Source organism: Pelmatolapia mariae, linkage group LG2, assembly GCF_036321145.2.
Source record: "Pelmatolapia mariae isolate MD_Pm_ZW linkage group LG2, Pm_UMD_F_2, whole genome shotgun sequence".
NCBI classification, from domain to species: domain Eukaryota; kingdom Metazoa; phylum Chordata; class Actinopteri; order Cichliformes; family Cichlidae; genus Pelmatolapia; species Pelmatolapia mariae.
Window position 1 is genome coordinate 6,830,689 of NC_086228.1, and position 26,887 is coordinate 6,857,575.

The 26,887-nt window shown below is 41.7% G+C and overlaps 2 protein-coding genes across 3 annotated transcripts in view; both read left to right on the plus strand.

Moving 5' to 3' along the window:
* The first annotated feature begins 76 nt into the window (after positions 1–76).
* Positions 77–8,698, plus strand: gabra6a (gamma-aminobutyric acid type A receptor subunit alpha6a). 2 transcript variants are annotated; one of them, XM_063492004.1, is made up of 10 exons: positions 98–347; positions 427–533; positions 652–719; positions 1,114–1,334; positions 1,462–1,544; positions 1,644–1,787; positions 2,721–2,873; positions 2,956–3,206; positions 5,509–5,753; positions 7,737–7,869. In XM_063492004.1, exons 1-10 carry the CDS (start codon positions 301–303, stop codon positions 7,753–7,755), a joined length of 1,338 nt encoding a protein of 445 aa, XP_063348074.1. In that variant the 5' UTR covers positions 98–300; the 3' UTR covers positions 7,756–7,869. The 2 variants fall into 2 exon arrangements, with proteins under 2 accessions (XP_063348081.1, XP_063348074.1); XM_063492011.1 differs by lacking the exon at positions 5,509–5,753 and having other exon boundaries at positions 77–347; positions 7,737–8,698.
* A 106-nt stretch (positions 8,699–8,804) lies between these two features.
* gabrb2a (gamma-aminobutyric acid type A receptor subunit beta2a) overlaps positions 8,805–26,887 on the plus strand; it is a 32,790-nt gene continuing 14,707 nt past the window's right edge. Inside the window, exons 1-4 of the mRNA XM_063492023.1 lie at positions 8,805–9,014; positions 9,167–9,267; positions 9,718–9,785; positions 22,523–22,743. Of these exons, the coding sequence (XP_063348093.1) occupies positions 8,941–9,014; positions 9,167–9,267; positions 9,718–9,785; positions 22,523–22,743 (464 nt within the window). The 5' untranslated portion in view covers positions 8,805–8,940. The remainder of the gene's footprint in view (positions 9,015–9,166; positions 9,268–9,717; positions 9,786–22,522; positions 22,744–26,887) is intronic.

Genomic DNA, 26,887 nt, shown 5'->3' on the forward strand with positions numbered 1-26,887 from the left:
TAATGTTACTGAAATGTCACGTGTTGTATTTATTTCCTGTTTTAATGCTCCTATTTTAACTATTATTAGCTAGTTATTTTAACTAAATAAAGCAGCTGAATCCGGAGTTTTTCTAAAAATGGAGTGGATTTGCTAATCTGTTAATTAGATTACTCTCCCTGCCTCGTTGCTTCCTGCGTCCATATACATACCTACTGGTAACTTTAGCGACACATAAGCAGAAATCCTGCTCTGAAGTGGCTCTTTTTTTCTTTCTTTTTTTAATTTTATGAACTTGTGAAACCTGATTCAAAACCAAGGATGGCCGTCCCTTCATTAATTTTAGCTGCTTTTATCTGCTGGATGAGGTAAGTCCTGTCTGTGGAGTTAAACATGGAACAGAAAGCAGTGATCGTGCGAGTTTAAGGTTTGATTTTCTCTCTGCAGTCTAGGTAATGTATGGGGAAATGAAAAGATATACTCAGACAACATCACTCGCATTCTGGACAGACTTCTAGATGGTTATGACAACAGACTGCGACCCGGTTCTGGAGGTAATTTAAACTTTATGTCCTAATGCCTTGCTCCTTGAGACCTTAGAGATAAAGACATTATGCAACAGCACTTTTTGTGCTCTTAGGTACATTTTGCATTTGTTAATTAATGTTGCAGGCGGCACCACCGAGGTGAAGACAGACATCTTTGTCACCAGCTTTGGACCCGTTTCAGATGTTGAAATGGTAAGATAGTACTTCTGTCAGGAAGTGTGTATGTGCTGACTGTGGGAGATAATAGTGCTTCAGTGACCAGCCTTACGGGCACTCTGCCATGAGACCATCTAATGAGCTTTAATCTGTTTGACCAGCCCTATAACTCCGTTATTGATGGCCTCTAAATCAATATGACAACATGTCAGAGAGCGAGGATGGCTGAGTGGATTGATTAATGATTATCCGGGATGAGTGGCATCCATCACTGCCTCATCATCTCCCCTCACCTTTCACTCTGTATTGAAATGTCGCCTCGGTCTTGTGCGTGCTGATGAATGGACGAAGATAGAAATTTCATTCTTGAATCTGGGATTGTAGCTGTGGGAGTTTTTTGTATCAAAACAATATTACGTTTGTGCCTCAGGAGTACACCATGGACATGTTCTTCCGCCAGATGTGGGTTGATGAGAGGCTGAAATTCGAGGGCCCCATTGAAATCCTGCGGCTGAATAACCTCATGGTGGACAAAATCTGGACGCCAGACACTTTCTTCAGAAACTCCAAGAAGTCCATTTCCCATAACATGACCACACCCAACAAGCTCTTCCGCATCATGCAGAACGGGACTGTCCTTTACACCATGAGGTGATTTTTCACAGTGAACGTGTATTTTTGTTCTTTGTTTTTTTGTTTGTTGGAGCAGATCATCTTTGCTAAACACAAGACCAAATCAAAACATTTATCAGAGACTGATCCCAGCTCCTGCTTTCAGGCTCACAATCAGTGCAGAGTGTCCAATGAGCCTGATGGATTTCCCTATGGACGGCCACTCCTGTCCTCTACGGTTTGGAAGCTGTGAGTATTTCAGACCAACGCTAGCATCCAGGAATATACAGATTGATAAATATGACCAAACCTTGAGCATGTTGATGTGATATTTTCTTCCTATTTTAGATGCATACACCAGCAGTGAAATTCTATTTACCTGGAGGAAGGGGCCAATAGCTTCCGTGGACTGTCCCAAAGAGTCAATGAGTCTTCTGCAGTACGATCTTGTGGGACAGACTTTGTCCAGTGAGATATTCAAATCAAACACAGGTAATGCAAAAAAAAAAAAAACCTATTTTCATAAGCAGCCTATTATGGCCGTAGCCACATATACAGGCATAATTAAAAGATCCTCAAGTGTTTATTAATGTTTGTGTAGAAAGGGGTCAAATGAGTGTCTGCAAGCCCTGCACTAGTGTCCATTACTCCCCGCAGCAGGCCGATATATAAAAGCAAAGACTTCCTTGAGCCACCATCTAAGATGCTTAAGTGGTCAGGCCCTAATGCGTACCGTGCACCTTAATAGAATAGAATAGAATAGAATAGAATAGGCCTTTATTGTCATTGTACATGTACAACAAAATTCTGGGTGCTCCACATCAACTGTGCCAGAATAAAATATAAATAGTAAACCGCTTAAAAAACGTGTAGAACCCCAGTGGTTGCTCAGGCGGGGTGGGGGGTGAGTTTTCTCTTTTTACCAGGAGAAAGCCTCCCTGCTGTGAATCCAGCACATTCCTCGAATGGAGCAGAAAAGGATGAGGCAGGCTCCAAAATGTAGCGATGATACACATTTAAGAAACACGGAGTAAGACAGAGTACATCTAAATAAGTGTGTGTGAGCGTGCATGATGCAGCACGTTTTTGGTCTGTGAATGTCTGCATGCATGTGTTCAGACAGAGCAGGGCAGCAAACACATAGTGGCACTGCATGCTCTCCGCCAACCCCCACCTCACTGGCTCCTTCCCCCTCTTCCTCTTTCCTTCCTTCCTTTTTTTGTCCCACTGTCTTCTCTCCTCTCTTCCTATCTCCTCTTTCTTTTGCTCCCTTAGACTTAGCAGCCTGTTCCTGTCCTGGCAGCATCAATAACTGGTTCTCTCAGCTGCTATTCCCTTTTGAAGGGCAAGCAAGGGCATCCGTTCTGTGCGACCACGCTCTGTCCCTCACACTCGCTGTCTTCTCACGTGCTGTTTATCTTGCAGGTCACTACTCTGTGCAGGTGGTCCATTTTCACCTCCAGAGGAAGCTGGGCTACTACCTCATACAGACCTACATTCCTCTTATCATGGTTGTCGTACTGTCACAAGTCTCTTTTTGGATCAACAAAGAGTCTGTTCCTGCACGCACAGTTGCTGGTATGCCCTGTCTTCCCTCATGCCCAGTTTGATCTAATCTTCCTCTGCATGTGTGATTCATGAATACTCTGCTGCCCTTCAGGCATCACCACAGTGCTGACCATGACCACCTTAAGCATCAGTGCCCGCCAGTCTCTACCTAAAGTAGCCTATGCCACGGCAATGGATTGGTTCATTGCTGTGTGTTTTGCCTTCGTGGCGTCAGCTCTCGTCGAATTTGCGGCAGTGAACTACTTCGCCACCTTGCAGGCCCACCGTCTGAAGAAGAAGGCAGCCAGACAGGAGAAGCTTGAGGTCCTGGCCACCGGCAGCGATGATGATGACACAGTTTCGGTAAGCAGTTTTCATATTAAAATGTAGAAAAGCTTGTATATAACTTCTTTAAAGGGGAACCCTACTGATCTTTCCACCAGAGGGCCTGATAAATCACTCAAAAATGAGCAAATTTCATTGGGGTGAGAACAGAATGAATCCTCTTTAGCCAGCTCCTCAGCTCTGTGGGATAACGGTTACAAGCTACATTTACTGTTAAGAGCCAGTGTGGCTGGGGTTTACTGTGGGTAATGCAGTCACCAGATAGTGTTAAGAAAGATGAATGTAAAGAAGCCATTTCTGAATCTGAACCACCTATTTCGATGCATTTTAAAAGTCACTGTCAAGCACTAATGCTTAAATGTTTGGGGTCAATTAGAAATGTCTTGCTTTTAAAAGAAAACTACCTTTCACATTAAATTGATCAGAAATAACAAAAGCTGATAAATGGAATTATTAATCATGATTTTTAATGCATATGTGGGTGGCATTTTCAGCAATCGTGACACTAATGGCGTCTAATGCAAGTTTATAATGTTGAAAACATTACACTCACACTAATACAAGAGGCAACACATTTAGTGAGTGAGTGTGTGAGAAATCAGCCCCTGTGCTTACACTGTAGTTTTAAAAACCCCACATTTTTGTAGAACAGTCATTATTCTTGATGTGAGAAATGAAGGCTATTCAAGTGGGACCCTGACATAAAACCTCTGGTGTGTACTACTTCCTACACAGAACAGGATACGCGGTTTCTAACCTGAAAAAGAAAGAGAAGTGGAGATCTGAGCAGCTGAGTCTTTAGTCTGAGAAACGAACACCTCACAGGTCCTCAACTGGCTGCTTCATTAAAGTGCCAGATTGTAGTGGTTGGAAAGAGAGTAGTACACTCCTTTGTGTGAATTTTCTTTTGGGCACAATTTCTTGTGTGGTATAATCTTCATTCACTTGGAAAAAGACCAAATGTATTTTTTCAGGTTGATTGTGAGACTATAATCAAATCCACAGGGGCTCAAGGTCCAGACAGTTCTCAGTGGAGTTATCGTAAATGAGAAAAATTCTTTTTAGTGATAAATCAACCTTTACATTGGATAAACATAAAACAGGTAACATAAAATGTCAACAGGATGAACAGGCTTTTATAGATATTCCAATAAAATCATTAAATCAAGCATTTATAGTTCTAATTCCATCAGTTATTAATTGTTATATTAGAACAATTTGCTTTTCTTTCAAAACCATGGACATTACGGAGTAACCGTAATGCTGAGAGGTAGTGTAAGTCTCGCAGTGGTGTAATAGAGCAATTCTAAATATGTAGTTTAGATTAACCTGATCTTTTAAGAGATCATCCGTTTTTTCAGCAAAGCAATAAAGCAAAACTATATACTGTATGTTTTAAAGGCTATATCTGGGAAGGCACTTATTCATTTTGTTGCTAAGGAGGGATATGTTGCCAAGATGCAGTGAGTTTCCAGTTATGAACATGGAGACCTGTATACCCTATAGGCTGCATCTTTATAGCCAGTTTCATGAGTTGACTGGATAAGTGTTGTCTTAAAAAAATTTTTTATAGAAACACAATGCTCAGTTACATCATCTTTTCCACAGTGTATTTACAGCACTAATAATGGCGAATCTATAGGTACAGAGCCTCTGAGTCTCTAGTTGATGCAGTGATGTTAGTGACGAGCAGACAGTCAGCAGCTGCAGAAGCAGAAAAAAGAAACCATGTCACACACACGGCTCTTTTTCTATGCATTTCCAAGTAGTCCTCCTGCCTCTTTCGCTCTTCTCACTTGGGGCACACCATGCATTAAAAAGTAATATGGGCTGTTGTGTACTCTCATCTCTGGGCTAGCTATATACTGCCTGCTTTATGCTAATACAGTAAGCCACCCCGGTGTCCTCCTGGGACCTGCCTCACGTGTAGATCTCATGGTTAGATGCTCACTTTAAAAATAGCTTCAGTGTGAGAACAGAGAGCAGCTCCAGCACTCCTCCCCGTGTGATCTCACAGCCATCATATATGCATCCTCAAAACTTCCTGCTGCTTCCTATAGAAATGTAGAGATGCGTGCCATGGTGAGAACGCTCCTGTGGAAACAAACATGGCTTGCAGCCTTGCATACATGACACTAACATGTTAGCATGTGTTCCCATTTATAAATTTGGAGGTTAAAAATCTGCCCTATCTTTTTTTTTTTTTATATATATATATATCCACCTCCTCCCTTTCAGTGATTACCACAAAATCAACACTTACCTCATTTTACCTCTTTCCGCTTTTCCACAAAATCATTCCTGCTGCTCCCCCCATCAGTCGGACAGCAGCCCCCGGGAAGGCCTGAAGAGGAGAAACCACTCAGTGAGCCGCAGTGAGCCAGGAGATATTCCCCATCTGCCCATTTTCCTCCAGCAGGGCTCAGCCATTCCCCAAATCCCACAGCTGGCCGGCACCAGCCCTATTGATGCGTATGCCCGCATCCTCTTCCCCCTTTCCTTTGCTCTCTTCAACTTGATTTACTGGTATATCTATCTGGTCAAGGACACAATGGAGAAGCCCAGGTAAACATCCTGTTCTTAATTACACTGGTACATCTATTTTTGTCTATTTATTATGTCTAATAGGGCAATGGCAAAGTATATAGAAGTCCAGATATTTAAAAGGTAAGTAATCATCAATAATTCGTGAAAAAAACAAGGTGGAAACGAAATGCGTGATGCCAAGCATGAGCTTATTCATCTGTGCTAGAGAGCTCCATTTTGGTCCAGACACCACTAAGCACAAAACTAAGACACATCTGAGTACATCTGCTAAAGGCTGCAATTTTATTTCAGTACGTCAGAGAGGAAATGGGCATCACTGGCTTTTGCCCTAACATGATAAATACATTTTCCAGTTCAACAAAGAGTTTCTGTTCTTTCCTTTTCACGCTGCTTAAAATATCAGGTATAAATAAAAGACACTGATTTAAATTAGACCACAGTCCCCTTCAAGATGGTCTCCTTGAGCAGCCCTGCATCGTTCCTAGTGTTCCTGCTATTTATGGAGCTCAATATTCAAGTTCTGACCTTCATTTTGTGGATAATTACAAGCGACAGGAGTTTTTAAGCAGATGACTCCGCAGAGCGCAGCCAGGGCTTTCATAGGGTTGGATCACAATGTCCTGAGAGGTCTGAGGGAGAACATGCGCCGTTGTGCTAACAGAGGATTCAAAATGCAGGGCTTTTAGCCACAGGACAAAAATGAAATTTTACTTCAACAGTGCACCTTAACAGACTCACACATGCCAAGCGGTCAGGACAGGACATCTGATCTGGGGAGCAATCTAAACAGCGGGGGACATAAAAGTGGTGCAGCGCTGCACAAGTAGACTGTGGGTTTGCTGTTTTGAATATATTCGTAACGATTATCCAGACAAGATAACCTTATGAAAAAGACACAACTTTTCAAATGTATTTGTCCTTGTTTACATCTCAATGTAAATGGTTAAATCTTACCTTCTGAGTCATGCAGAAAGCAGTGAAAATGGCTGACACAGAGTTGGAGGGTATCCGGCATTCTGCAGATGAAGTTAAAAACATCTTACGGTGAACAAAAAAACCCCAAAAAACGTGTACACACATACTTAGTCCGTGCCTCAAAAAGCCACAATCCTGTCTTGCTCATATAATAGTTTCAGTGGAACCATAACTACCCACAGTTTTTGTCAAACACTTATCTAGGCAGTAAAGACATCAATAATTTCTAATGCTGAAACAGCCCCGGGAGCTGTAGGCGAAAAAGGAAAAGAAGAAAAAAGGAAAAGGAGAATGATGTTAGGTGGCATTGCTGCTGCACTGACGCCAGCGTTGAGGCTTTTATCATCATCATCATAGATTTACAATACAACAACAGGCCGGACTCTCAGCTAATTTGAGAGGAAAGTAAGCATCACGCTCTGGTTTCTTTTATGTAAGGTTTACCTGAGGGAGGGTGGCTGTGTTAATGACAACAAACCTGAGTTTACTTTGTGCATCAACCACACGAACAAGCTTCTCTTCTTCACTTTCTCACCTATAAGTGAGCCACTTATAGAGTGCAAAGCTCCATGTCCAAGAAGGAAAAAGAGAGGTACAGTACAAAAAGACAGAGAGAGGCCGAGGGAGAGATGGTGGGGGAGAGAGAAGGAGAGGGAGAGATCTGTTATGTAACACTGGGGAGTGCAAATCTGCTCATCATGCTTCTCATGTTCCTGTCAGAGAATTTTTATGGTTGTTTTGTTTATAACGTTCTGCAGAATAATGAGAGAGACAAGATGGAGAGCATGAGAGCAGCTGCATCACATCTCTTCCCCTTTATATTTTCGCCATGTCTCTCGCCTGCTACTTTTTTCTTTTCTTTCTTTTTTTAAGGAGAGGACAGGGAGCACGGTAACAGTTTTGGCTGTGCAGTATACTGCAGAGAGAGCATCTCTGAATGTGGAAACAGAGAGGCTTCTGTACACTCTGCTCACATCCCCCCCCCCCCCCCCCCCCCTTCCACTCTGCTGTATTCTGGTGTTGCAGGGATATGGAGCTAGACTGAGAAGACCTGGAAAAGGGCATGTGCAGCCTGAGAGACCTTCAGCATCCAGCCGGCTTCACCTCACCCTCCTCTGCCTCAGCGAACGAGCTCTCAGCATTCACTGTGCTCTCATCTGACAGAGGAAATGAATCAGAAACTCATTTATTCTCCCGCTGCACATCTATTCATTTCACAGGCTATGACCACTGCCCACTTGTGTTCTGATCAGTAGCTGAAGAGCCGCCCTTTCACGGGCCTCGGCCACTTTAAAACCCCACCGCGGCACACATGACAACTTCTGAGACCCCCGGACCGAAGCTGACGACACACACACACACACACACATGGTATGCATGACGCCCACACACACGCACAAACCAAGAAACACATCAAAAAGATGTGGATGATATAATCTATGATGGCTTTAACTGGTGGTGATGCAACAGTGAACCAACACTTTCAGAAGCCTGCCCTCTACAGAAGCACAGCTCCCACTACAACAACATCAAAGGCAATTTAGAGGAGGCTGCATCCTTCCTTGAAGCCTCAAAAATGTACTGAAACCTGAAGAAGAAGAAGAATTGTGGGCTTGTGTTTTCCATCCCACATTTCTGCTTTGGTGCTCCCCTTGCATTTCCAGAAGTACAGCAGGTCCTCTGGAAACGCTGCAGGGAGGAGTACGTTATATACCCATGGGTGATGGTGGTATTCTTTTCCTATTCTTGTATGTAAGGTGCATAAAAGATAGTTGTGTAAAGGTGGACTCGTGTACCTGTGATGGATTGATTCTGTTTTTCACCACTTAATATATCCGGTAAGATGAAAACAGAGGGAATAAAGTTGTTCTTAACTTAATCTGACCATTTTAAATCCTGCAGTTTATCCCATTCTTCGACCTTGTCAGGAAATAGACAAACTCATCTGCCGTGTAATCAGCACGAAGAATAAAAGCAGCCTAAACGAACGCGGTTGTCGGTGTTTTCACTCCTGCCACGAACGCTTGTTTCTTCATTACGCACATTCACTTGTCCCTTTAATATTTTTCTCTGCAATGGAAACTGCTCATCCACCATCATCAGTCTCCACTCTTTGATCTTGGGCTGGCTGCACGCATGCGCCCCTCATTGGCTCCTCTGCACTGTCTGGAGTAAGTTGGATGTGCGCTCTCCTCACTCGCATCCCGAAGGCGCCTCAAAAACTGTTGCGATGGGGAGGATCAGGAAAAACCACTTTGGGATTTTGACTTTTTCTTTACTAGTGACTTTTGTGTGGGCTCAAAGGTAATGTCGTTTACGCTTTTTTTGCGTCTGTGTGTCTTGCATGCGATTTTAGCTCTGTGAACGCGTGCCTGGCGCGTGACATTAATGCGCTAATTTTTTTTTTTTAAATATGTGGTTCTTTTCTTGCATTACACCGCCCTTTTTCTCCACAGCGTCAAGGATATCAAAGATCCGAGCAATATGCCTCTGGTAAAAGAAACAGTGGACAGGCTGATGAAAGGATACGACATTCGGTTGAGGCCAGATTTCGGAGGTAACGAGCAAATTGAAAACGGGAATGTCATGTTTTCACGCCCTCCTGACGTGCGATACATGTTTAATGAATCGCAAAATCTGCTTTCATTTACATAATTATCCCTTCACAGTCAAATAGGCCTTTCCAATTAGCCCAAGAGAGATGATGTGCATATATTTCATTTGATGATGGGGGGCTTTTAACGTGATCGATACCGCTCATCAATGTTTGATTACGCCGCTAAATAAATAAATGAAATTAACACCATTTAAGCTCATCTGTGTATCAAGCGTGTAGGGTTTTTTTTTTCTTGATCGGGCTGATGATGCACAAGCCTCCTGTAGGTGCGGGGTTCGGAGAGGAACCTGCGCTGGCGTCACGAATTTGTTAAAATTTACATGATGGTGAGAATAATTCATGTCCCGTGTTAATGCCTCCTTTTTCACCACCCCCTTCCTTCCTTCACAGGTGCCCCGGTGGCTGTGGGGATGAATATAGACATAGCCAGCATAGACATGGTCTCAGAAGTCAACATGGTAGGTGAATCTTTATTATCATTACCGCCCGCTTCATGTTGCCAAATGTACCTGGCACGGCCGCTATGTCCTCTGAAGTGAGCTATACTTATCATGGGGGCAGTATACGTGATGGAGCCAGGTCGTTAATTACATTTAGAGGTGGGGGGGATATAAAAAAAATGTGAAGGCTTCCGTCCCCCCTCCTCCTACCCCAAACACATCATCGCCATCCTCTCCTCAGTCTCCGCATTTGCAGTTCTGGTGTGTTGCTGCATTTGAATTCAAAACACACACTCACTGGCGCACTCGGACGCACAGCCCCGGCTGCGCGCACGGAGAGAGCTGCTTCTGTGTGTGTGTGTGTGTGTGTGTGTGTTTGTGTGCGTGTCACTGCTTCACGTTGTCAAGCCTCGGTGCTGTAATTTTGTTGCCTCTCTCTCACACACACGCACAAAACACGCAAAAAAGAAGGAGATCTAAAACGCCACCTTTCCTCTAAATGCGCATAATTTCGCCCTTTTTAATTCAACGGCCAATCACATCATCAACCTCTACACAAGCGATCTCCCCTCTATTTGTCAGATGACGTCAGCAATTTGTTATTAATAAATGTATAATCACACGGCGGTGGAAAAGAACCCCCCACCCCCACCATCACACACACAAAAAAGAAGGAGGGTGTGTGTGTGTGTGTTGGTTCGGGGGTGCACAAAGATGTAGAACTTCTGCGACTTGGTAGGGCAGATGGGGGGGGGGGGGGGGGGGGTATTTAAGCAGCCCATGCAAGAGCACCACCTATTGATCCGTGTGACTGACAGACAGACAGACGGACCACTGCAGCACACATGACACTGCCAAGCAGTTTAAGCTACTTCACTGCAGCTGTAGGGCATCAAATACTGTCTGCCTCCATTGTAAAATTAGTGGTTTTGCTCATGGGAGGAGGGCGAGGAGGAGGTGGGGGGGGGGGGGGGGGGGTAATGAAAATATTAAGGCCATATTGAAGAACTCAGAGTGTGAGAAAAGATGATTTCTAAAGCAGCCTCTCTGCAGGGCAACATAATAGATGTGTTATATAAGAGCGTGAAAAACAAGTTTGCCACCAGGAATGGAAGGAGGTGTGTTTTCTATCATTAACAGAAGCTTTTTCTTTTTTCTTTTCCTTTTTTCTGAGCTGACGTCTAGTTCATTTTGCTTGTCAGATTTTGATTTGGCAGCCCGTTAAAGCCGCTGTGTCTGATGGTCGTTTGAAAGCGGACAGAGTGGGCTTTCCTTTTTTTTCAGCAGATAGATACGACAGTGATGTGAGTTTGCTTTGGGTGGGGAAAAGCACTCAATGGTCAGAGCTTCTCCTTTGATGGAAATGATTCATTTTGGTGGAGGATGCTGCCAGAACGGAAGTGCCTTGGGGGTCCGGGGAGATTTGAAATAGAAACCCCTCACCAGCTTCCGCCTCTCCTTGTCTCTCTCCCTCCCTCTCACTTTTCCTCTCTCCCTTCTCCATCCTTCCCTCCCACCACATTGACTGGATCCCTGGATGTGACTCTGGGCTCAGCAGCCATGTAATCCACCTCTGCCTTGCTCCAAAGGGTTATCTTACTTAAGAACTGGGCATCTATGCAGGCATTCATCTGGAAAAAAAACACTGCTTCATACATCCATGTGTGTGTGTGTGTGTGTGTGTGTGTGTGTGTGTGTGTGTGTGTGTGTGTGTGTGACAAAACACAAAACTGAGCGCAAACAGTGAATGGCGACTGACGTCATGCAACTCCCCGTGGCTATGAGAGAGCATTCATCTCTCTCATTTCTCAGAAAAGCTCTCCCTGCCAAATCGGCACAAGCGTCCCTCTGACACGACAGACAAATTTAGACAAAAAGAAAGGGAAAAAAAAAGTCTAAGTTCTTGTGGACTTGTGCTACGTTGTGAAAAATCCTCCTTGCGACTTACATAACACGCTGGAATTTCCTCCTCCTCCTCCTTCTATCTTCACGTCCGGCTTCTCTTTGGTGCAGTAGAGGATAACAGCAGTTGACGAGATTGATCTTGGAGAAATCAATAATATCACCGTGCGCCATGATCACGAGGATGGAGTCGGTGACCTGTGCTTGGTGCAGGGCTGCTTTGATCTTCCTCATCAGGGGCAGCTTGCTTTTAAGATTAAAGTGCTGAGAGGGAAAACAACAAGGAGAGAGAAGCGAGGATGAAACTGGTGATGAAGGTGGCGAGGAGCGGGGTGGGAGGGATGTGAAGGTTACTGTGATCAGTTTCGGCATCTCCTCTAATGATATCTGCACACATGGTGTGAGCTGAAGTAAAGTTGCTGCAGACCTTTGTGCCAGCACAGAAGATCTGGAGTGTCCTTCCTAAACGCAGTGCCACTTTTTTCCATTTTGACATCCAGTATTAGCACACGTGTGTATTCCTTGTCAGGTATTTTCAGCTTCCCCACTGAAATTATACAACCTTAAAAACTTGCATCAAAACCCAAGATTTTTGTGGCAGAGTCACCTAATGAAATGGAAATTTTCTGCATGCTTGTGCATAATTTCCCACACTCTTTTGGAGGTCTGCTGTATTTTAAAGTAATCTATGGGACCTTTGTGGTCCAAGATTTGGCTACAAACCACAAGTTTGTTATGACTTTGGTGCAGGGTGGGGGGTTAAAAACAGAGCTCTGCATCAAGCAAATTAGATGACTGCAAATGTGCATCGTGCAGTCTTGTCTAAACAGTGTCAGAAGAGATAGCCACTGGAAAAACAGGCATTAAACAATGTCCATGACATTGTTTAATGCCTGTTTTTTTCTTCTGCCTGTAGTGCCAAGCTGGCAGTTAGAAGAAAATTGATTTGTTGTAACTTGTGCAAGTGATCAGAATTAAAACGAAGAATGCAGATGTTAAACTTGTAATAGTTAAGCTGATTTTGAATGTGCTGTCCACCTTCACCATCTTCAAGATCAAAAAATGTTCTGCAGGCTGTCCTAGTCAGAGCAAAGACTAACTTTCTGAAAGCAAAACTGGAAGTCTAAAGATATATTCAGATGGGAATGATTTCTGAAGAAGCTTTTCTAGGGATAAATCCAACTTCATCCAAGTCATGTCTGTTTCCAAATGAATGCAGTTTGCGAAAGGGAAGGAAAATGGAGGAATCAGCTGTATGCAGGGCCATCTCCAGGATGTTTTCATAAGGGTGGCCATATGGGAGCCACTAAAAGTATTTGGGGTCGCACACCAAAAACAGAATTTCCAGTTTTATTATGCTGTTGTCAAGTATAGGTTACCTGAAAAATATGACAACAAAGATACAAAAAAAAAAAGGTAATAATCTGTGTTAATTGATTGACTGATTGATTGGGAGTCCCAGGCATCACTTTAATAATTCTCAGTATTAGATCGTGTAAGAGTGTGAACTGGTACCTGTCCAGGGATTGGCACCAACTTTTCTACAACCTTATTACATTATTACCAACATAGGACAGGAAGGGGAAAGCAGCAAATTTTGGGGGGTGGCCAATGCCCCCACCCCCGGTGGCGCCCCTGGCTGTACGAAGTGATCTTGAAATCAGCTGTTTGTGTGCAGGCCCGCTTTCATGGTGGTGTTCAGCACTGGGTTGCAGACAGCTGCTCGCTCCTCTAATTAACGCTAAAAACGCCTCTGGTGGAGAATGAACTCTGCATTTTGAACGGGGGGTGGCTGATTGAAGCCATTGTGGCATTTTTATTTTATTTTATTTATTTATTTTTTGCTCTGCGCTGACATGAAGACCATGACGGTTGTGGGAATTGTAGTTTTGCTGCTCCTCTCGCTGTTTCAGTGCCTGTTCACATGTGTTTGTACCACAGCTGTGAAGTAGTATACATGTATATATATATATATATATATATATATATATATATATATATGTATATATATGTATATATATATATATATATATATATTTGCACATTCTTGTGCGGTCTGCAGCACTGGCTTGCTCAGGCTCAAAGGTCAGCCATGTTGTGGGGCCATAAAAATGTGCAGGTCAGTCAGCGCTGTGGTAGCAGCCTCGCCTGCATGACATTACAAATGTGCTATTTTGAGAGGAAAGTGTCCTCCGAGTCCGAGGTGTGACCACACATCTTTGCTGGGTGGGCTGTGCTGACTCACTGGGGTTAGTGCAAAATATGGCACAGATATGATATCATGGCCAAGACCCCCACCCCCAACCCTACTCCACGGTTTATCTCTGTCTGTCTGTCTGTCCTCTCCATCACTCATCTCCCTCACTTAGCAGCTGAAGTTTGATTTGCATAATGCTGTTTGTTTTTTCGCTGAAACCACAGATCCAGGAACCCAAACCCTGGTTACGGTGCATTAAAAAGTGTTCTGCACACAGCCGGTGCAGCTGATTAAATACAAGTCGAGTCTGTTGTCTCAGCAATGCATCAGCGCTGCATAATAATGCCTTCAGTATGCGATCCATATGTTGAGCATAGCTGTGCACTGCAAGGCAGGAATGCGGAGGGAGTTAAATGAGTATTTTCACTCCTCTTTTTTTCCCTCTTCTCCTTCCCGGTTGTTAATTACATGTAAAATACCTGAGGTTGGTGGTTGTTAAGAGGCACTGCCTGTACTATAATACTGTTCTCTGAATGTTAATTAGCTGGCTGTGAATTAAAAGATTTAAACAAACCAGCTGTGGTGGCTTCTGGGATGGAGGAATTAGTGGGGCGTGAGTGTAGCTTTTTATTAAGATCTTTATCCCGGCTGTTGCCAGTTGTGTTTCTTTACGTGAGTAACGGGATCTGGCCGTCAGATAACGGCGGCCGATGTCCAGAGGGACGGGAACGGCCGTGCAGCACGTCCATGTGATGCAGCTTCGCTTGTGTGTCTGTGAATTAGCAACCATTTTGATCTTGTTTGTCCAAACTGATCCTGTTCCATTTTATTTTCAGCTTGTGGAAAATAAGCTTGTGTTATTTTTACTCAGTGTTGCTATGACAACCCAGCCATTTCTTTTTCCTCTTTTTCTTCTTCTTTTTTTATATGGTGGATCCAATGAAGTCAAGGGGGAAAAGGCCTCTTTTTTTGTTGATGAGACTTTTTTGAGGTTTTCTATCACTTATATTCCAGGTGAAGGTTGTTTTGACTTTGTTTTAGCATTTTGTTTTTAATTTCTGTTTCTCTCCATCCATTTTCTTAACTTCTTATCCACCTGAAGTCCTGGTTGTGGCTGGTTCAAAGCCTCTGGACACTCTGAACACCATCCCATCAACACAGGGACACAGACAGGTGTTCACATCACACCTGGAGTCAGTTTAGGATCAAGCACTTAACCTAGGGAGAGCATGCCTGGTCCAAATCTCCAGATCACCAGAAGCTTCGAACCCACAACCCTCCCTGCTTATCATCTAAGCAGATTAAAAACTGATCGAGCTTCTGTGTGATGAATGGCTTTTAAAAAACCACCTAGTTACCTAAATTTGCACATTTTCATACAGATATATTCACACCTTTCCACCATTTAAATACAAGAAAGACTTTTTTTCATGTGTTGCTGCTTCAATTCTTCTTTCTGCCTTTGCTCTGCTGAGCTTTCCAAAAAAAAAGCTTAAGAGAAGAATCCAGGTTATCCAGAACACTGTCATTAGTAATGCTGAGTGGACGCACACAGTAACAGATTAATATGGTAAGCAGTATAATTACAACAGTGCAAGAACAACACTTAATCCTGCAGCTTTCTTACATGCATGCCGGCTCTTCTGCCTTAATGTTTAGTCCATGGTCACTTAAACTGTTAAACCTAAGGTACTGTAAAGAGGCACACTAATGAGCTTTATGCTACACCTAAAGGTAAAATCTGGCACAACATACATTGTTAAATATGGAAAAGTATGCATATTTTGAACACTAGGCAGTTAGTGACTTAAATGGAAATGCAAACATTATGCCAATTTTTAAACAATTTCTTCCAACGGCACTTATATAATAACAGGAAATCGCTGCTTTGCTAATGTACTGAATGTTCTTATTATTAACTTACCCTTGTAGAGTCCCGCAGCATAAAGTTGCACAAACTTTAAATTGGTTTTAATCTAATTTCATTGTGGCCAGTGCAAAGGGAAAAAAATCTAAGCTTCCTAAAGTGGGATGTAAGTTATCCGGCTCCATTAAAAGCCTTTAATGTGTTTTGATGACTCTGTTAATGATTCTGTCAGGCACTTTCTCCACTGAAACTAAGTAGCTGAAAAATGACCAACTGGAAGGAGAGTCATAAAGGCCATGTTGTCACTTCCCTCAGGATGTGCATGGCTGGCAACTCATTCAGAATGCACTTACGGCCCCCTTGACCCCTAATATTTAATTTGAAGACTGTACTTAACCAGAAACACAGATAGAGAAAGACAAATGAATACGCTCAGCTTGACCAGTTGTTCTGGGTATGTGCCTCCGCTTGTAAATGCTGAGACGTCTGCAGACAAGCTCGTTATTCCCCAAATGTCCAGTTGTCTCCTCACACACAGTAGATTTTGTTATTAGCAGATTCTTCCTGCTTTTGCTGGAGCGCCTGACAGCAGGACCAAGCACATGAGAGCATTAGCAATATGGTGGACTTCTGTCCACTGCTGTAAAGCTGCAGAGAGACGAGGGAAAGGTGCACAAACCAAACATCCATGGATCTGTTTTTGGTTTTTTTTTTTAGTATTATTTTTATTTCATGTGTATATTTCACCACAGTGAAAATATCTTTAGTAAAATTAATAATAATGATAATAATAATAATAATAATAATAATAATAATGATAATAATAATAATAATAATAATAGTCTTTTAATGAAGACAACGAACAAGTAAAAATAGACCCATGCTGTTTTCATAAATATTGTAATGTATTTATCATTGTGTGGCTATAGACCACAGAGAGGCTGATTGGTCTGTCGCAGAAAATGTTTGACAAAAAAAGGGAGTGCTGTGTAGAAAGCATTATTAGCAACAAGTACAAATTATATCCATCACATTTAATTACGTTTTACGGTGGGAATTAGTGCAGGACAGCGACTTAATAAATTATTAATTAGAAATTAATAAAGAACATGAAAGTGACTGTCGGTGGACGTGTCTTTTCACACACTGTAAAAAATTATCCTGTTGATTAAGAGTAAATTCTGGCAACGGGGTTTCTCGTATTGTAGCGTTAGTTTCCTACTAAATCTACACTGCAGCAAATCACCATGGTAACACAAGCACACCCAATCACAGTAAACGGCTGTGTTTTATTTGTATTATTGAGCAGCGTTCACGGTACATTATCGTTTTTTTTAATTTGTTTTGTTTTTACAATTTTCTTACAGTAAAGTTACAGTTTCTTACTCTTTATGTTTATTATGTTATATGTATTATATAAAATCTAGTGAATTTTCACTATAATCAAGGTAGCAGGGTAGTCAGTGCAAAAGTATTTTTTATTTTAATTTTTTTAAGATTATCAAGGGAATTTCACCTTTACCTAAATAAATGTATATAATATCAGCCTTTACTGTTGATTAGCAATTTCAATAAACCAAACCATTCTCTGGGAAAGAGGAGACTTGGAAAATAATGTCACCCAAAAATGAGTTCAATCTGAAAAAACAAAAACATCAATCAGTTTCATATTTCAGGCACATACCATCACCGTTACCCCTTCCTAAACCTAATGTGACTGCTTTGCACAGACAGAACAGAGGAAGCAGTTTATATGTTTATGAAAAGTGAATGCTTAAAGTCAACTTTTCCCTCAAATCTAAATTTACAAACCCAGCAGTATATTGTGTTAAGCCCATCTATGTGCAGCCCCCCTCTTATGTCGCTTGTGACAGCTGATGTAGTTGTAATGGAGGACTTGTAACAACCATAGTCTGTCAGATTTCTCAGGGAAACACAAATGTACTCCTTGTCACTCTGTCAGGTTCTTAATGGGGGTTTGTTAGCCCAGAAACATATCTGCAGCGAGACACTGTCACTGTGCACCCAGCCTTGATGTTTTTTCAAGTTAGCCGAGCCTCGTTTGTATGCTCTTTGTGTTTATGTATTCGGTGCTGTCGTGCCTTTTCTTTTAAATGTTGGTGCTCTCCACAAGATGTCTCCCTCACTGATGCTTACTGGGCTGTCTGTGTGATGTTAATGGAGTTTCTGAGAAGTGCTTGTGACAAGGAGATTGAAGGTCGCTCTGGAGACCAGTGCTCAAGCATGGGATGCTCCGACTAGCTGCAGCTTTTTTCTAGGTGCGGATGGGAGAAATATCAATCAGGATTTTCTCTCCTTACACAGCCCTAGTGACTGAATGCTAATATACAAGATGCAGAAACATATTTGTCAGATTGTCAAAGATAGTCTCGTTATTTTTTTAGGCTTTTGAGGGTTTTTTTGCATAAAAATAACATGGTTGTCCTGCTTACTTTACTGCACAGCACCTGTACAGCATGACTCAGCCAGCACTTCGTCTGTTACAAAACTGTTCCCTTGCAGTACTCTGTGTTGCAGATTTGGTTCTCAGGCTGCACTGAGAGAGAGAGAGGTGAGGCAGCTGTACTTTGTGTCTCTCTCTAAGCTCAAGTGATGTCCAAGTCAAGGTAAACAGCACCATCTGCAAGGACGTAATTATGCTGCCATTTTACAGCACAGCCAGGAGGCAGCGTGCAGGCCCAGGTGTTCTCTGTGCATATCTATACTGTTAAAACCTCTAACGTACACACACAGAGGCCCTGCAAATATGCAAGCTCAACACTTTAAAATGAGGACAGGCATCTTTAAAATCCAGGTTTAGCTAATTTAGCATTTCACATCGTTTGGTGTCCACTCCTCATCTAATCTGAGAGGTCACAGTGAGAAAAGTACATGTGTAACTGCCTCACTGTCACCCTGTCATGTCAGAAATCTTTATCTTATTAGTAACACCTGAACTTTTCCTACTATGACAGGATAAAATGTCCGCTGTGAATATGTGACTCATTTAGTATCCGAGTACAGGAGACACTTCACAATGATCCAAAATCAGATTTTTATTTTTATTTGTTGCCTACTATTGAGTGTTTACTGTTTATACGTGGAGTAGTGACATATTTTGGTAACAGCCTGTTATTTTTATTATTTTTTATTGTTTTATTCTAATCGGTGAAATAAAATAAAGCTGACTTTATTTTAGAATTGTAAAATTTGAAAATTAAAAACAGAAGTCTAAAAACAAAAGTTTGAATTTTGTCGGAAAAATGTCAGAATTTTGAGATTAAAAACAAATTTGCGTCTTTTTTTCATTTTTCATTTTTATTTTTTCAGTGGCCCCTGTCTTCTTCCATGAAAAGTGAACAAACTCTTATGAAAAAAATAAACTGAGCGTTGAAGCCAAACTGGTTTTCTGAGATTTATTGAAAGAAACTCTGCAGAGGGATCAATACAGTACAGACAGTCTTTGCATTAGCATCGATACAGAAAAGAAAATTCGCAGTTCCTTTATGCTCATTGTGTGGATACAAACTGTGTGATCAGCTGTGGAGGGTTTTCTTCTCACTGTCACGTGGGCGCCTGCTTGATAACAACGACACAGAAAGCGCCTCATGACCTCGAACACAGAAAACAGTCGGTTGTTTTTCCATCTTCTCACACGCTTTTTGTAAACATGTTACAATCACATAAATGAGCTGAAATACACATTTTCCATTGTATCATCAACATCTAAAGACAACATGCTATGTTAACAGTCTGATTATTACTTAATTCATTACCTGAACTTACACCTAAACTTAAACAGTAGCAATCCTTTGAGTGTGACAATGTTCCATGTTTAGAATCTAATTAACTGAAACACGTATGGAGGCTGAAAGTCCAGAAAACTCAGTGTGAACAAGTTAAATTGAATAATCAACTGAAGTTAAATGCATCGTGTCATTTTAAGAAAGGACATTTCATTTTCAGTGTAATAATGCTGAAATGGACTGAAACTAATATCACCAGGTAATCACCAGAATTTGCTGGTTATCTTTCTGTTATATCTTCGTGACTCTTAAATCTTTAGGTTTTAGTTACTCGAGTAATTTCAAGTTGAGAGCTGGGACTGCAAACAAGAAAATCAAAAATAGGAATATGGAACTCCCGGTTCACACCAGTGACTCTATATTAAAGATGGACCTGGCAACTGTGACATCACCCTTTGGTTTATGGACTACCGTTTTTGTCGCCATCTTGGCTGTTGGAGGCAGAAGTAACAATATTTGGACACAAACTTTCCTTACAGAAGTTTATCATCTAATGATTTGTGTTTCTGGGCACAAATTTGGCATCATTTTGTTTTCCTCAATATAAAATTCCCATCATTTTTTTCCTATCCATGAACACAACTTTTTATCAGCCCACTGTCATATGTGCTGATTTGATTCCATTTTCACTATGTTAATATTTTTCCACAGTCTTCATTCGGAGGGTGGAGGGGTTTGTGGCTGTGGAGACTAATTCACTGTTAACGCCAGAGACTCAAATTTGAGCTACAGACTTTTCAGATGTAATTTCTGTCATTTTTAAATATGTTATTAATTAACGCTGTAACGATAAATGTATGACATTTGATATATTTGTTTTTGAGAGATCAGAGTGATTTTTTCTCTAGAACAACATAAATAAATTACACCATAAATTGCACACAAAAAATGCTGGATGCAGCAAAAATTATACAAACTAAAACTCATATATGCAAATACACACACACATAAATATGTATATATATATATATAGATATATATATATACATATATGTAGATATATAAAATATCTCAGAAAGTTCATTAAACGCTTCGATTCCCAAAAATTAGAATTTACTGGCAATTATTTCATAGTTAAGGCTTTATAGGGTTAAAAATATGCTGCTTGGTTTAGGCACTAAAAAGGATTTGGTTAATGTTTGCTTTCTTGGTTGCCATGACAACGCCTCCCTATTGCTCGCGTGTTTATGGTATGACCTGTATGTCCTGCTGAAGCACATTACTTACAAATACACACTTACTGACACGAAGCAACCCGACAATTTGTGTTCATGAACCACAGCAGTTTGAGAAAAGTTGTATAGCTAAATTATTAGCATCTCTAATCCTTGCTTGCTTGGTTAGCAAGGTGCATACACAGACTCTATTGCTATTATCCGAGTTATTCTGAGTGTTTTTGAGTTGCAGCTGGGGCTTTAAAAGCAAGGATACTGCCTCAGCAGAATATCTAGTAGTGACCAGATGGACTGCACTGGTGCAAAGGTGATCTCCATTTTAACATGGAGGTCTATGGGGATTGACTCACATTTGAAGCTAGCCTCAAGTGGCCGCATGAGGAACTGCAGTTTGTTGTCTTTATTACTTAGCCTCCTTGTCACATTGTGATTTTATCCACCAAAATGTCTGACACCACATTAACAGAAAGTTTCCACAACAATAATTTCTGTAACCATCTTCTCACACTGGGTTAATATTATGTGTTATTTTTTTTATAATTCTGCTAAAGAGAGGCCTGTTTGTTTTCCTGCGATAAAGACAGGAGTGTATCACAGGATGTGCTGCCTGGGTTTGTGATGTACTCTGAGCCTGCAGGCAGCAGCTAACGATCCCAAAGGTGATAGAGATATCCGATCGACAGGCTGATAATGAGACAGAGAGGGAGCGAGTGTGAGAGGAGGGTTCAGTGGGAACCCTTGTAAAACAGGATAAGGAAGCAGCTGTCCTCGCGTGACTTTTTTTTTATTCCTGAAAAAGAAAAAATCAAGATGGCAGAATCTGGTGTATTTTTAGATGGCCTTTTTTACACTAATACTTCGGTCGGGCACACTGCACACAGTGAATTTAGTGTTTAGTGGCAACTGCGCAGCAGCGTCACGCCAATGTGTTCTGATGGGGCTCGGAAACATAGATACACGGCAATAAGTGATGATGATGGCTGCTTGGAGTAAAAGCTCAAGGGCCTTGTTTCACGGACCGTATTTTTTAATTTGTTTTCCCACTCGCTGATTGCACTGCAACACACTGTAACCAAGCAGATCCGACTGCAGTGCTGTGTTTCGCTGTGGCTGTGTGTGGGTGTGAGTCTTTTTTTAAGAGTGAGAAGCAGAGAAAAGAGACACACGGAGAGGGAGGAGGAGGAGGAGGAGGTACGGTTTTCTACCACATCTCTGAGCATGTGTAAAAACAAACTGTACAGTATAAATACTGCTTTTTTCCCCTCCCCACTAAGGTTAAATCTGGAAAAGTCTCCCCTGAATCTCAGTCGCTGTGATTGTTTATTATGCAAAGTCAGAACATAAAAAAAGAGAGAGAGAGAGAGGGAGGAAGCCCCAGCTGCAGATATCTACCAGGAGTTTGCATTAAAGAGGGTATCGTCTCTGTAAAGCAGAAGGCAGCTTCATTCGCTCAAGTGGAAGCAGATATTTTTAGCATGAGACAATAGTCAGCCAGCTGAGAAAGTTGCCCTCTGGTTATGGTCTAAAAATTAATGGAGGATAGTTGAATATTAACCCCCCAACCCTGGCCACCACGGGCCCCCTAGTGCAGGCTGTGGCCTTTCAGACCACCGACGACCTTTTGGCTGACCTTCTCACTATGCAGAGCCCATGAAAACGTGCCACAGCTCAGACATGAGCGTGACATGACATCCCGGTAGAGCTTCATGTGCTCCCCGGTTGAAATGGTGATGAAAATAAAACATATATAAAAAAATGTACAATGAGTTTGACTGTGGCGTTAAATGTAGTTCACCTCTGTTTGGCAGGACTACACCTTGACAATGTACTTCCAGCAAGCGTGGCGGGACAAGCGCCTCTCCTACTCTGAGATTGCTTACAACCTGACTCTGGATAACCGAGTGGCTGACCAGCTGTGGGTCCCTGACACCTATTTCCTCAACGACAAGAAGTCCTTTGTGCATGGCGTCACAGTGAAGAACAGGATGATTCGTCTCCACCCTGATGGAACGGTGCTGTATGGACTCAGGTAAGACTTTTATGTGTCATAGCTGTGTCTTTATGAATTGTTTTTATTGGCAAGTGATCTGGTTGGACCACAAAACAAAGAAAAAAAAAGGAAGAAAATAAGAGAAGCTATTTCAGCCTCTACAAACTCTACTCAGAGCAGTCAAGCTGCACTTTTCATACGCAAGGAGGGATTATTACGAGGCCACCCATGGTGCCGCTTTCTGAGATGATTAACAAGGTTGAAAAGAAGAGGCAACACGGAGGCCAAGCGAGGCAGGTGTGTTTGTGTAGCGTTGCTCAACAACAAGGCATTTCAAAATAAAACCCAGGGTTATATATATTTAAAAAGGCAGTGTTTTCAAAGAATAACCTAAATCTGATTATTAAAAAAGCCGATATATGACACAAAATTAGCACCTGTTAAAGCAAGAAAAAGTGCAAATGTGTATATTTCCTGTTTTTTTCTTCCTCTTCTTTATTGATATCAAAGGATTGGTGATTGTGTTTGGGCACAGAAAGGTTACGTTTGACTGTTTAAGTTAGAGCTCAGTGATTTCAATCTATACCACTGACTCATTGACTTTCCATGCTAATGTCATCGAATTAATTGCACACAAGCCACAAATCTAAAAAATAACACCCTGGGTCGTAGTGAAGTATAGGAGGTGTGTATAGGAGGAACTATATGCACTTGTACTGTAGCCTTTCATATCTCCTGATGATCATCAATAATAAAAAGCTGAACTGACTCTGATTGTGTGCAGCCCATCTACACGACGTCTCTTTGTGGCGCAGGGCTGCGATGCCTCTGAGGATGCTGTCATCCATAATTGATAAAGTCATAATCAATAATGTAGCAGTTCAATACAAACACTGAATCTGTATTTGTACTGACGCTGCGTATTTGACTGCATAGGCTAACGCAACCCGTCCATCACTGTGCCGCTGCCTCCTCTGATCTGTCACCCCCTTTTCGTGTGCGTGTGTGTTCATGCATGTGTGTGTGTTAAAAGCTGAGGTTATTGTTGCTAATTCAAGATGTTGCAGTCGTTCCCTCTCTTGACTGAGATGCCCTTCTTGCGCAAAGGCTGCTTAAAAAATTTAAGTATCTGCACTGCACCACATTATTCATCGCTACATTTTGTCTCAACAGTCGAGAAATGTAATTCCGAACACTCTGACTCAATTATATAAGCCTAACACATATTCTTTGCATAACAGCCAAAAAGCAATGAAAGCCAGGGGAGTTGTAAGAGTGTTGTGAAATTTTAAGGGGGGTGTGCGCAGCAGAGACATGTGGTTTTTACCTCGGATGCGTTGTCCTTGTCAGTGCCGGTGCCTGCCGGCTCCTCCGTTATTTGGTTCGTGGGTTTGGTCCAGCTTTTATTTGATGCTAGCGAGTCCAGACACAAGCTGCTGTCAGAGTCAGCCCGGCCAGATGCCTGCGTGCTCTGAGCACACTGACACGTACCTGCAGAGACGGGTCAGCTGGTTGCAACAGCACAGCTTTAGTGGGTGTGGAGAAGATGGCTAACTGAGAGTCTATAGGAAAGAGGACGTATGTGAGCACACATCCTGTCAGAGGTCCGGGGATGTGAATTCATTCAAGGCATGTCATCGGGGTAAAGGGCAGCAGTGGTGGAAGAAGTTTTAGTTCAGAGTTAAAGTAAAAAGGAAACAGTAAAGGGGAGAACATTTTAAAATTATGCTGCAGAAAGAGCATAAAATTATATCAGCATGTTATGACAAATTAAAAACGGATGCATTATTAAGTAAGAAAGCTTTTACTGTGGTTATTGGTCATTTTGATAATAAAATTCACTTTCTTTACACACTGCTGTTTAATTCATACCACTGCATCATATTTCTGAAGCTGACTGGCTGTAGCTAAAATATAAAAAAGGAAAAGTGGAGTAACTACAGCTGTCAAATACATGTATCTGAGTAAAAAGTAGAAAAGTAGAGAAAAAATGTTTCCAAGTAGTTCCACCATAATTACTGTCCCTGAAAGCCATTTCCTAATTATTTATAAACATGTAAACTGTGAAAGGGACCACTTTCATGAGTAAATCTATATGTATGTAGGACATAAACATTAACTATTGATGTAAAAGTACATTGAAGAATCAGAGGGTAATTAAAATTATTGCAGCTGTGCCTTTGAAATCTTGTAATCTTGTTGCTTTAGCCATGAGGACCAGGTCTTACAGGTAGTTGCACTCTTCAGTGCAGCTTAGGTTTGTCAAAAAGGCGATGAGTGTGTTATCAGTTTGCAACTGAGTAGGGTCAAGGTCACAATTCCATGTAAACTGGTTGTGATAATATAGTGAGTGACTGTGAATGAATAAATCGCAGGAAATCATAAACCTTTTGCTGTCTGTTGCCGTCTGCATACACAGAAATCCACATGAAAGTGAAAAACCACACTGTTTAACTACTTCCACTCAGTGTCCAGCCAGAATCTCTGAAATTTGAGACTGAAATTCAGAAATTCCTCCAAAAACAGTGACATAGTTTCTTCAGGACAGTGATTCAACTGCAACATGACAAAGACAACCTTGGCAACCTTGCTCTGACGTAATAGAACCAGAATACAACCAGTTGGCAACTAGTTAGTCCAAGTCTCCTACTGCAAAGAGATGCATTGCAGATAAGTTGTATCCATTAGCACAGACTGACTCAGATTGATCCCGATGTGTTTATAATCTCTCTGCTTGTATAAATTATAAATGCATTTTTGCAAATCTTAGCTGATTTTTCTGAAAGTGAGTCAGACGACGAGTGTTTGGAGACAGGTTGCCTCCAATCAGGCGACCTGTGCAATCATCTTGCAATCTAAAGTGGTCCCCCAGTGGTTGAGGACTTTGGATACTCATCTACTTGCAAGCCATTGCATTTTTAAAAAATTAAATGCAATCATCCAGCAACTACCAATTTTTCCAAGTCGTATGTATTTTGTGATTTGTTTTTTTCTATTTTGATTTGCAGCAATGTGGCAATCAAAAAGTCAGTGACTTCAGTGATTAATGTCCACTGGCAGTATGCAGTGGGTGGGTCCCACTTTTCTGTTTTATTATATGGATAAACTCTGCACAGCACTTCCAGAGGCCTCCAGTGGCACACCTGCCAAGTTTGAACTAAACTGCATGAATGGCTGCTAAACATTACAAACATACAGAGATTTCTTCATTTCCTCATTTATTAAAGCAAAGTTTTGCATTAAATTAGTAAGAAATGAAGAAGGTAGGAAACTAAAAGATGTCATTTAGAAATCTATGGGTGCTGACATGTTTATGGAGCTCTGCGGTCAGGATATCTTCACCTCTGCTGTGATATTAAATCACTGGAGTAGATGAAGCCACATGCAGGACACAGTGACTCTCTTATTCAATCTGCACAATATAAACACAGCAAAACTCAACCAAACAACTGTCTGTAAATGTTTAAATAAATTTTAAATTTATTCTAAAATCTACCGACTGGTCTGCTGACTCAGCCTCTGGATAGAGCAAACTAATTTTGGCAAGTAATAATTGTCAGCTAATAGTCATCACATGCCATCCTTCTAATGCAAGTAAAGCTTGCTCAAAGTGACTTATCAATAGTGCTTGAACTACAGACTGAAAACCAGAAAGCTTCCTGCCCCTATAATCTTACCCCCTTACTATATGCTGAATCTGTCTTTTGGGAGATTAAGCTAAAATGTTTGACTATAAAATATCACGTAGTATTGCTAAATCCTTAGATAATGAGGGGCAAAAGTAAACATATTATTGATCTTGCAGGAGGAGTATTTGTGCTGAGCTGAAACCAGCTAACGCTAACTGGGAAACGCCAGTAGGTTAAACTGTTTAGTTTGCAGGAGATGTGTGTGTGTGCAATTTGTGTCTCTGGGTACATGTGTGTGTGAATGAGTGAGTGTTATTTTCAGGGGTGCATACGAAGGAGGAAGAGTGAGGGTGTTGTTTACTCCTTATTCTGTGGATATATAGTGCATCCCAATCCTGCCAAATCCTGGTCTTCAATTACCAGGAGGAGCAGAAAATTACAACAGTGCTCCCAACTGTCACTTTAGAGCTCGGTTTGACTCTCGGGGAGAGGCAGTCTGATCTAATTACCCAGCCCCTGAAAAGGCTCAGCCAATAACACAGATACCGCCCAGG

Bases quoted from the DNA above. Each gene is read 5' to 3' on its own strand.
- gabra6a (XM_063492004.1), top strand. From the start codon at position 301: ATGGCCGTCCCTTCATTAATTTTAGCTGCTTTTATCTGCTGGATGAG. The intron at 534-651 runs GTAATTTAAACT...TTAATGTTGCAG, and splicing joins ACTGCGACCCGGTTCTGGAG to GCGGCACCACCGAGGTGAAG. The intron at 1,545-1,643 runs GTGAGTATTTCA...TTCCTATTTTAG, and splicing joins TCCTCTACGGTTTGGAAGCT to ATGCATACACCAGCAGTGAA.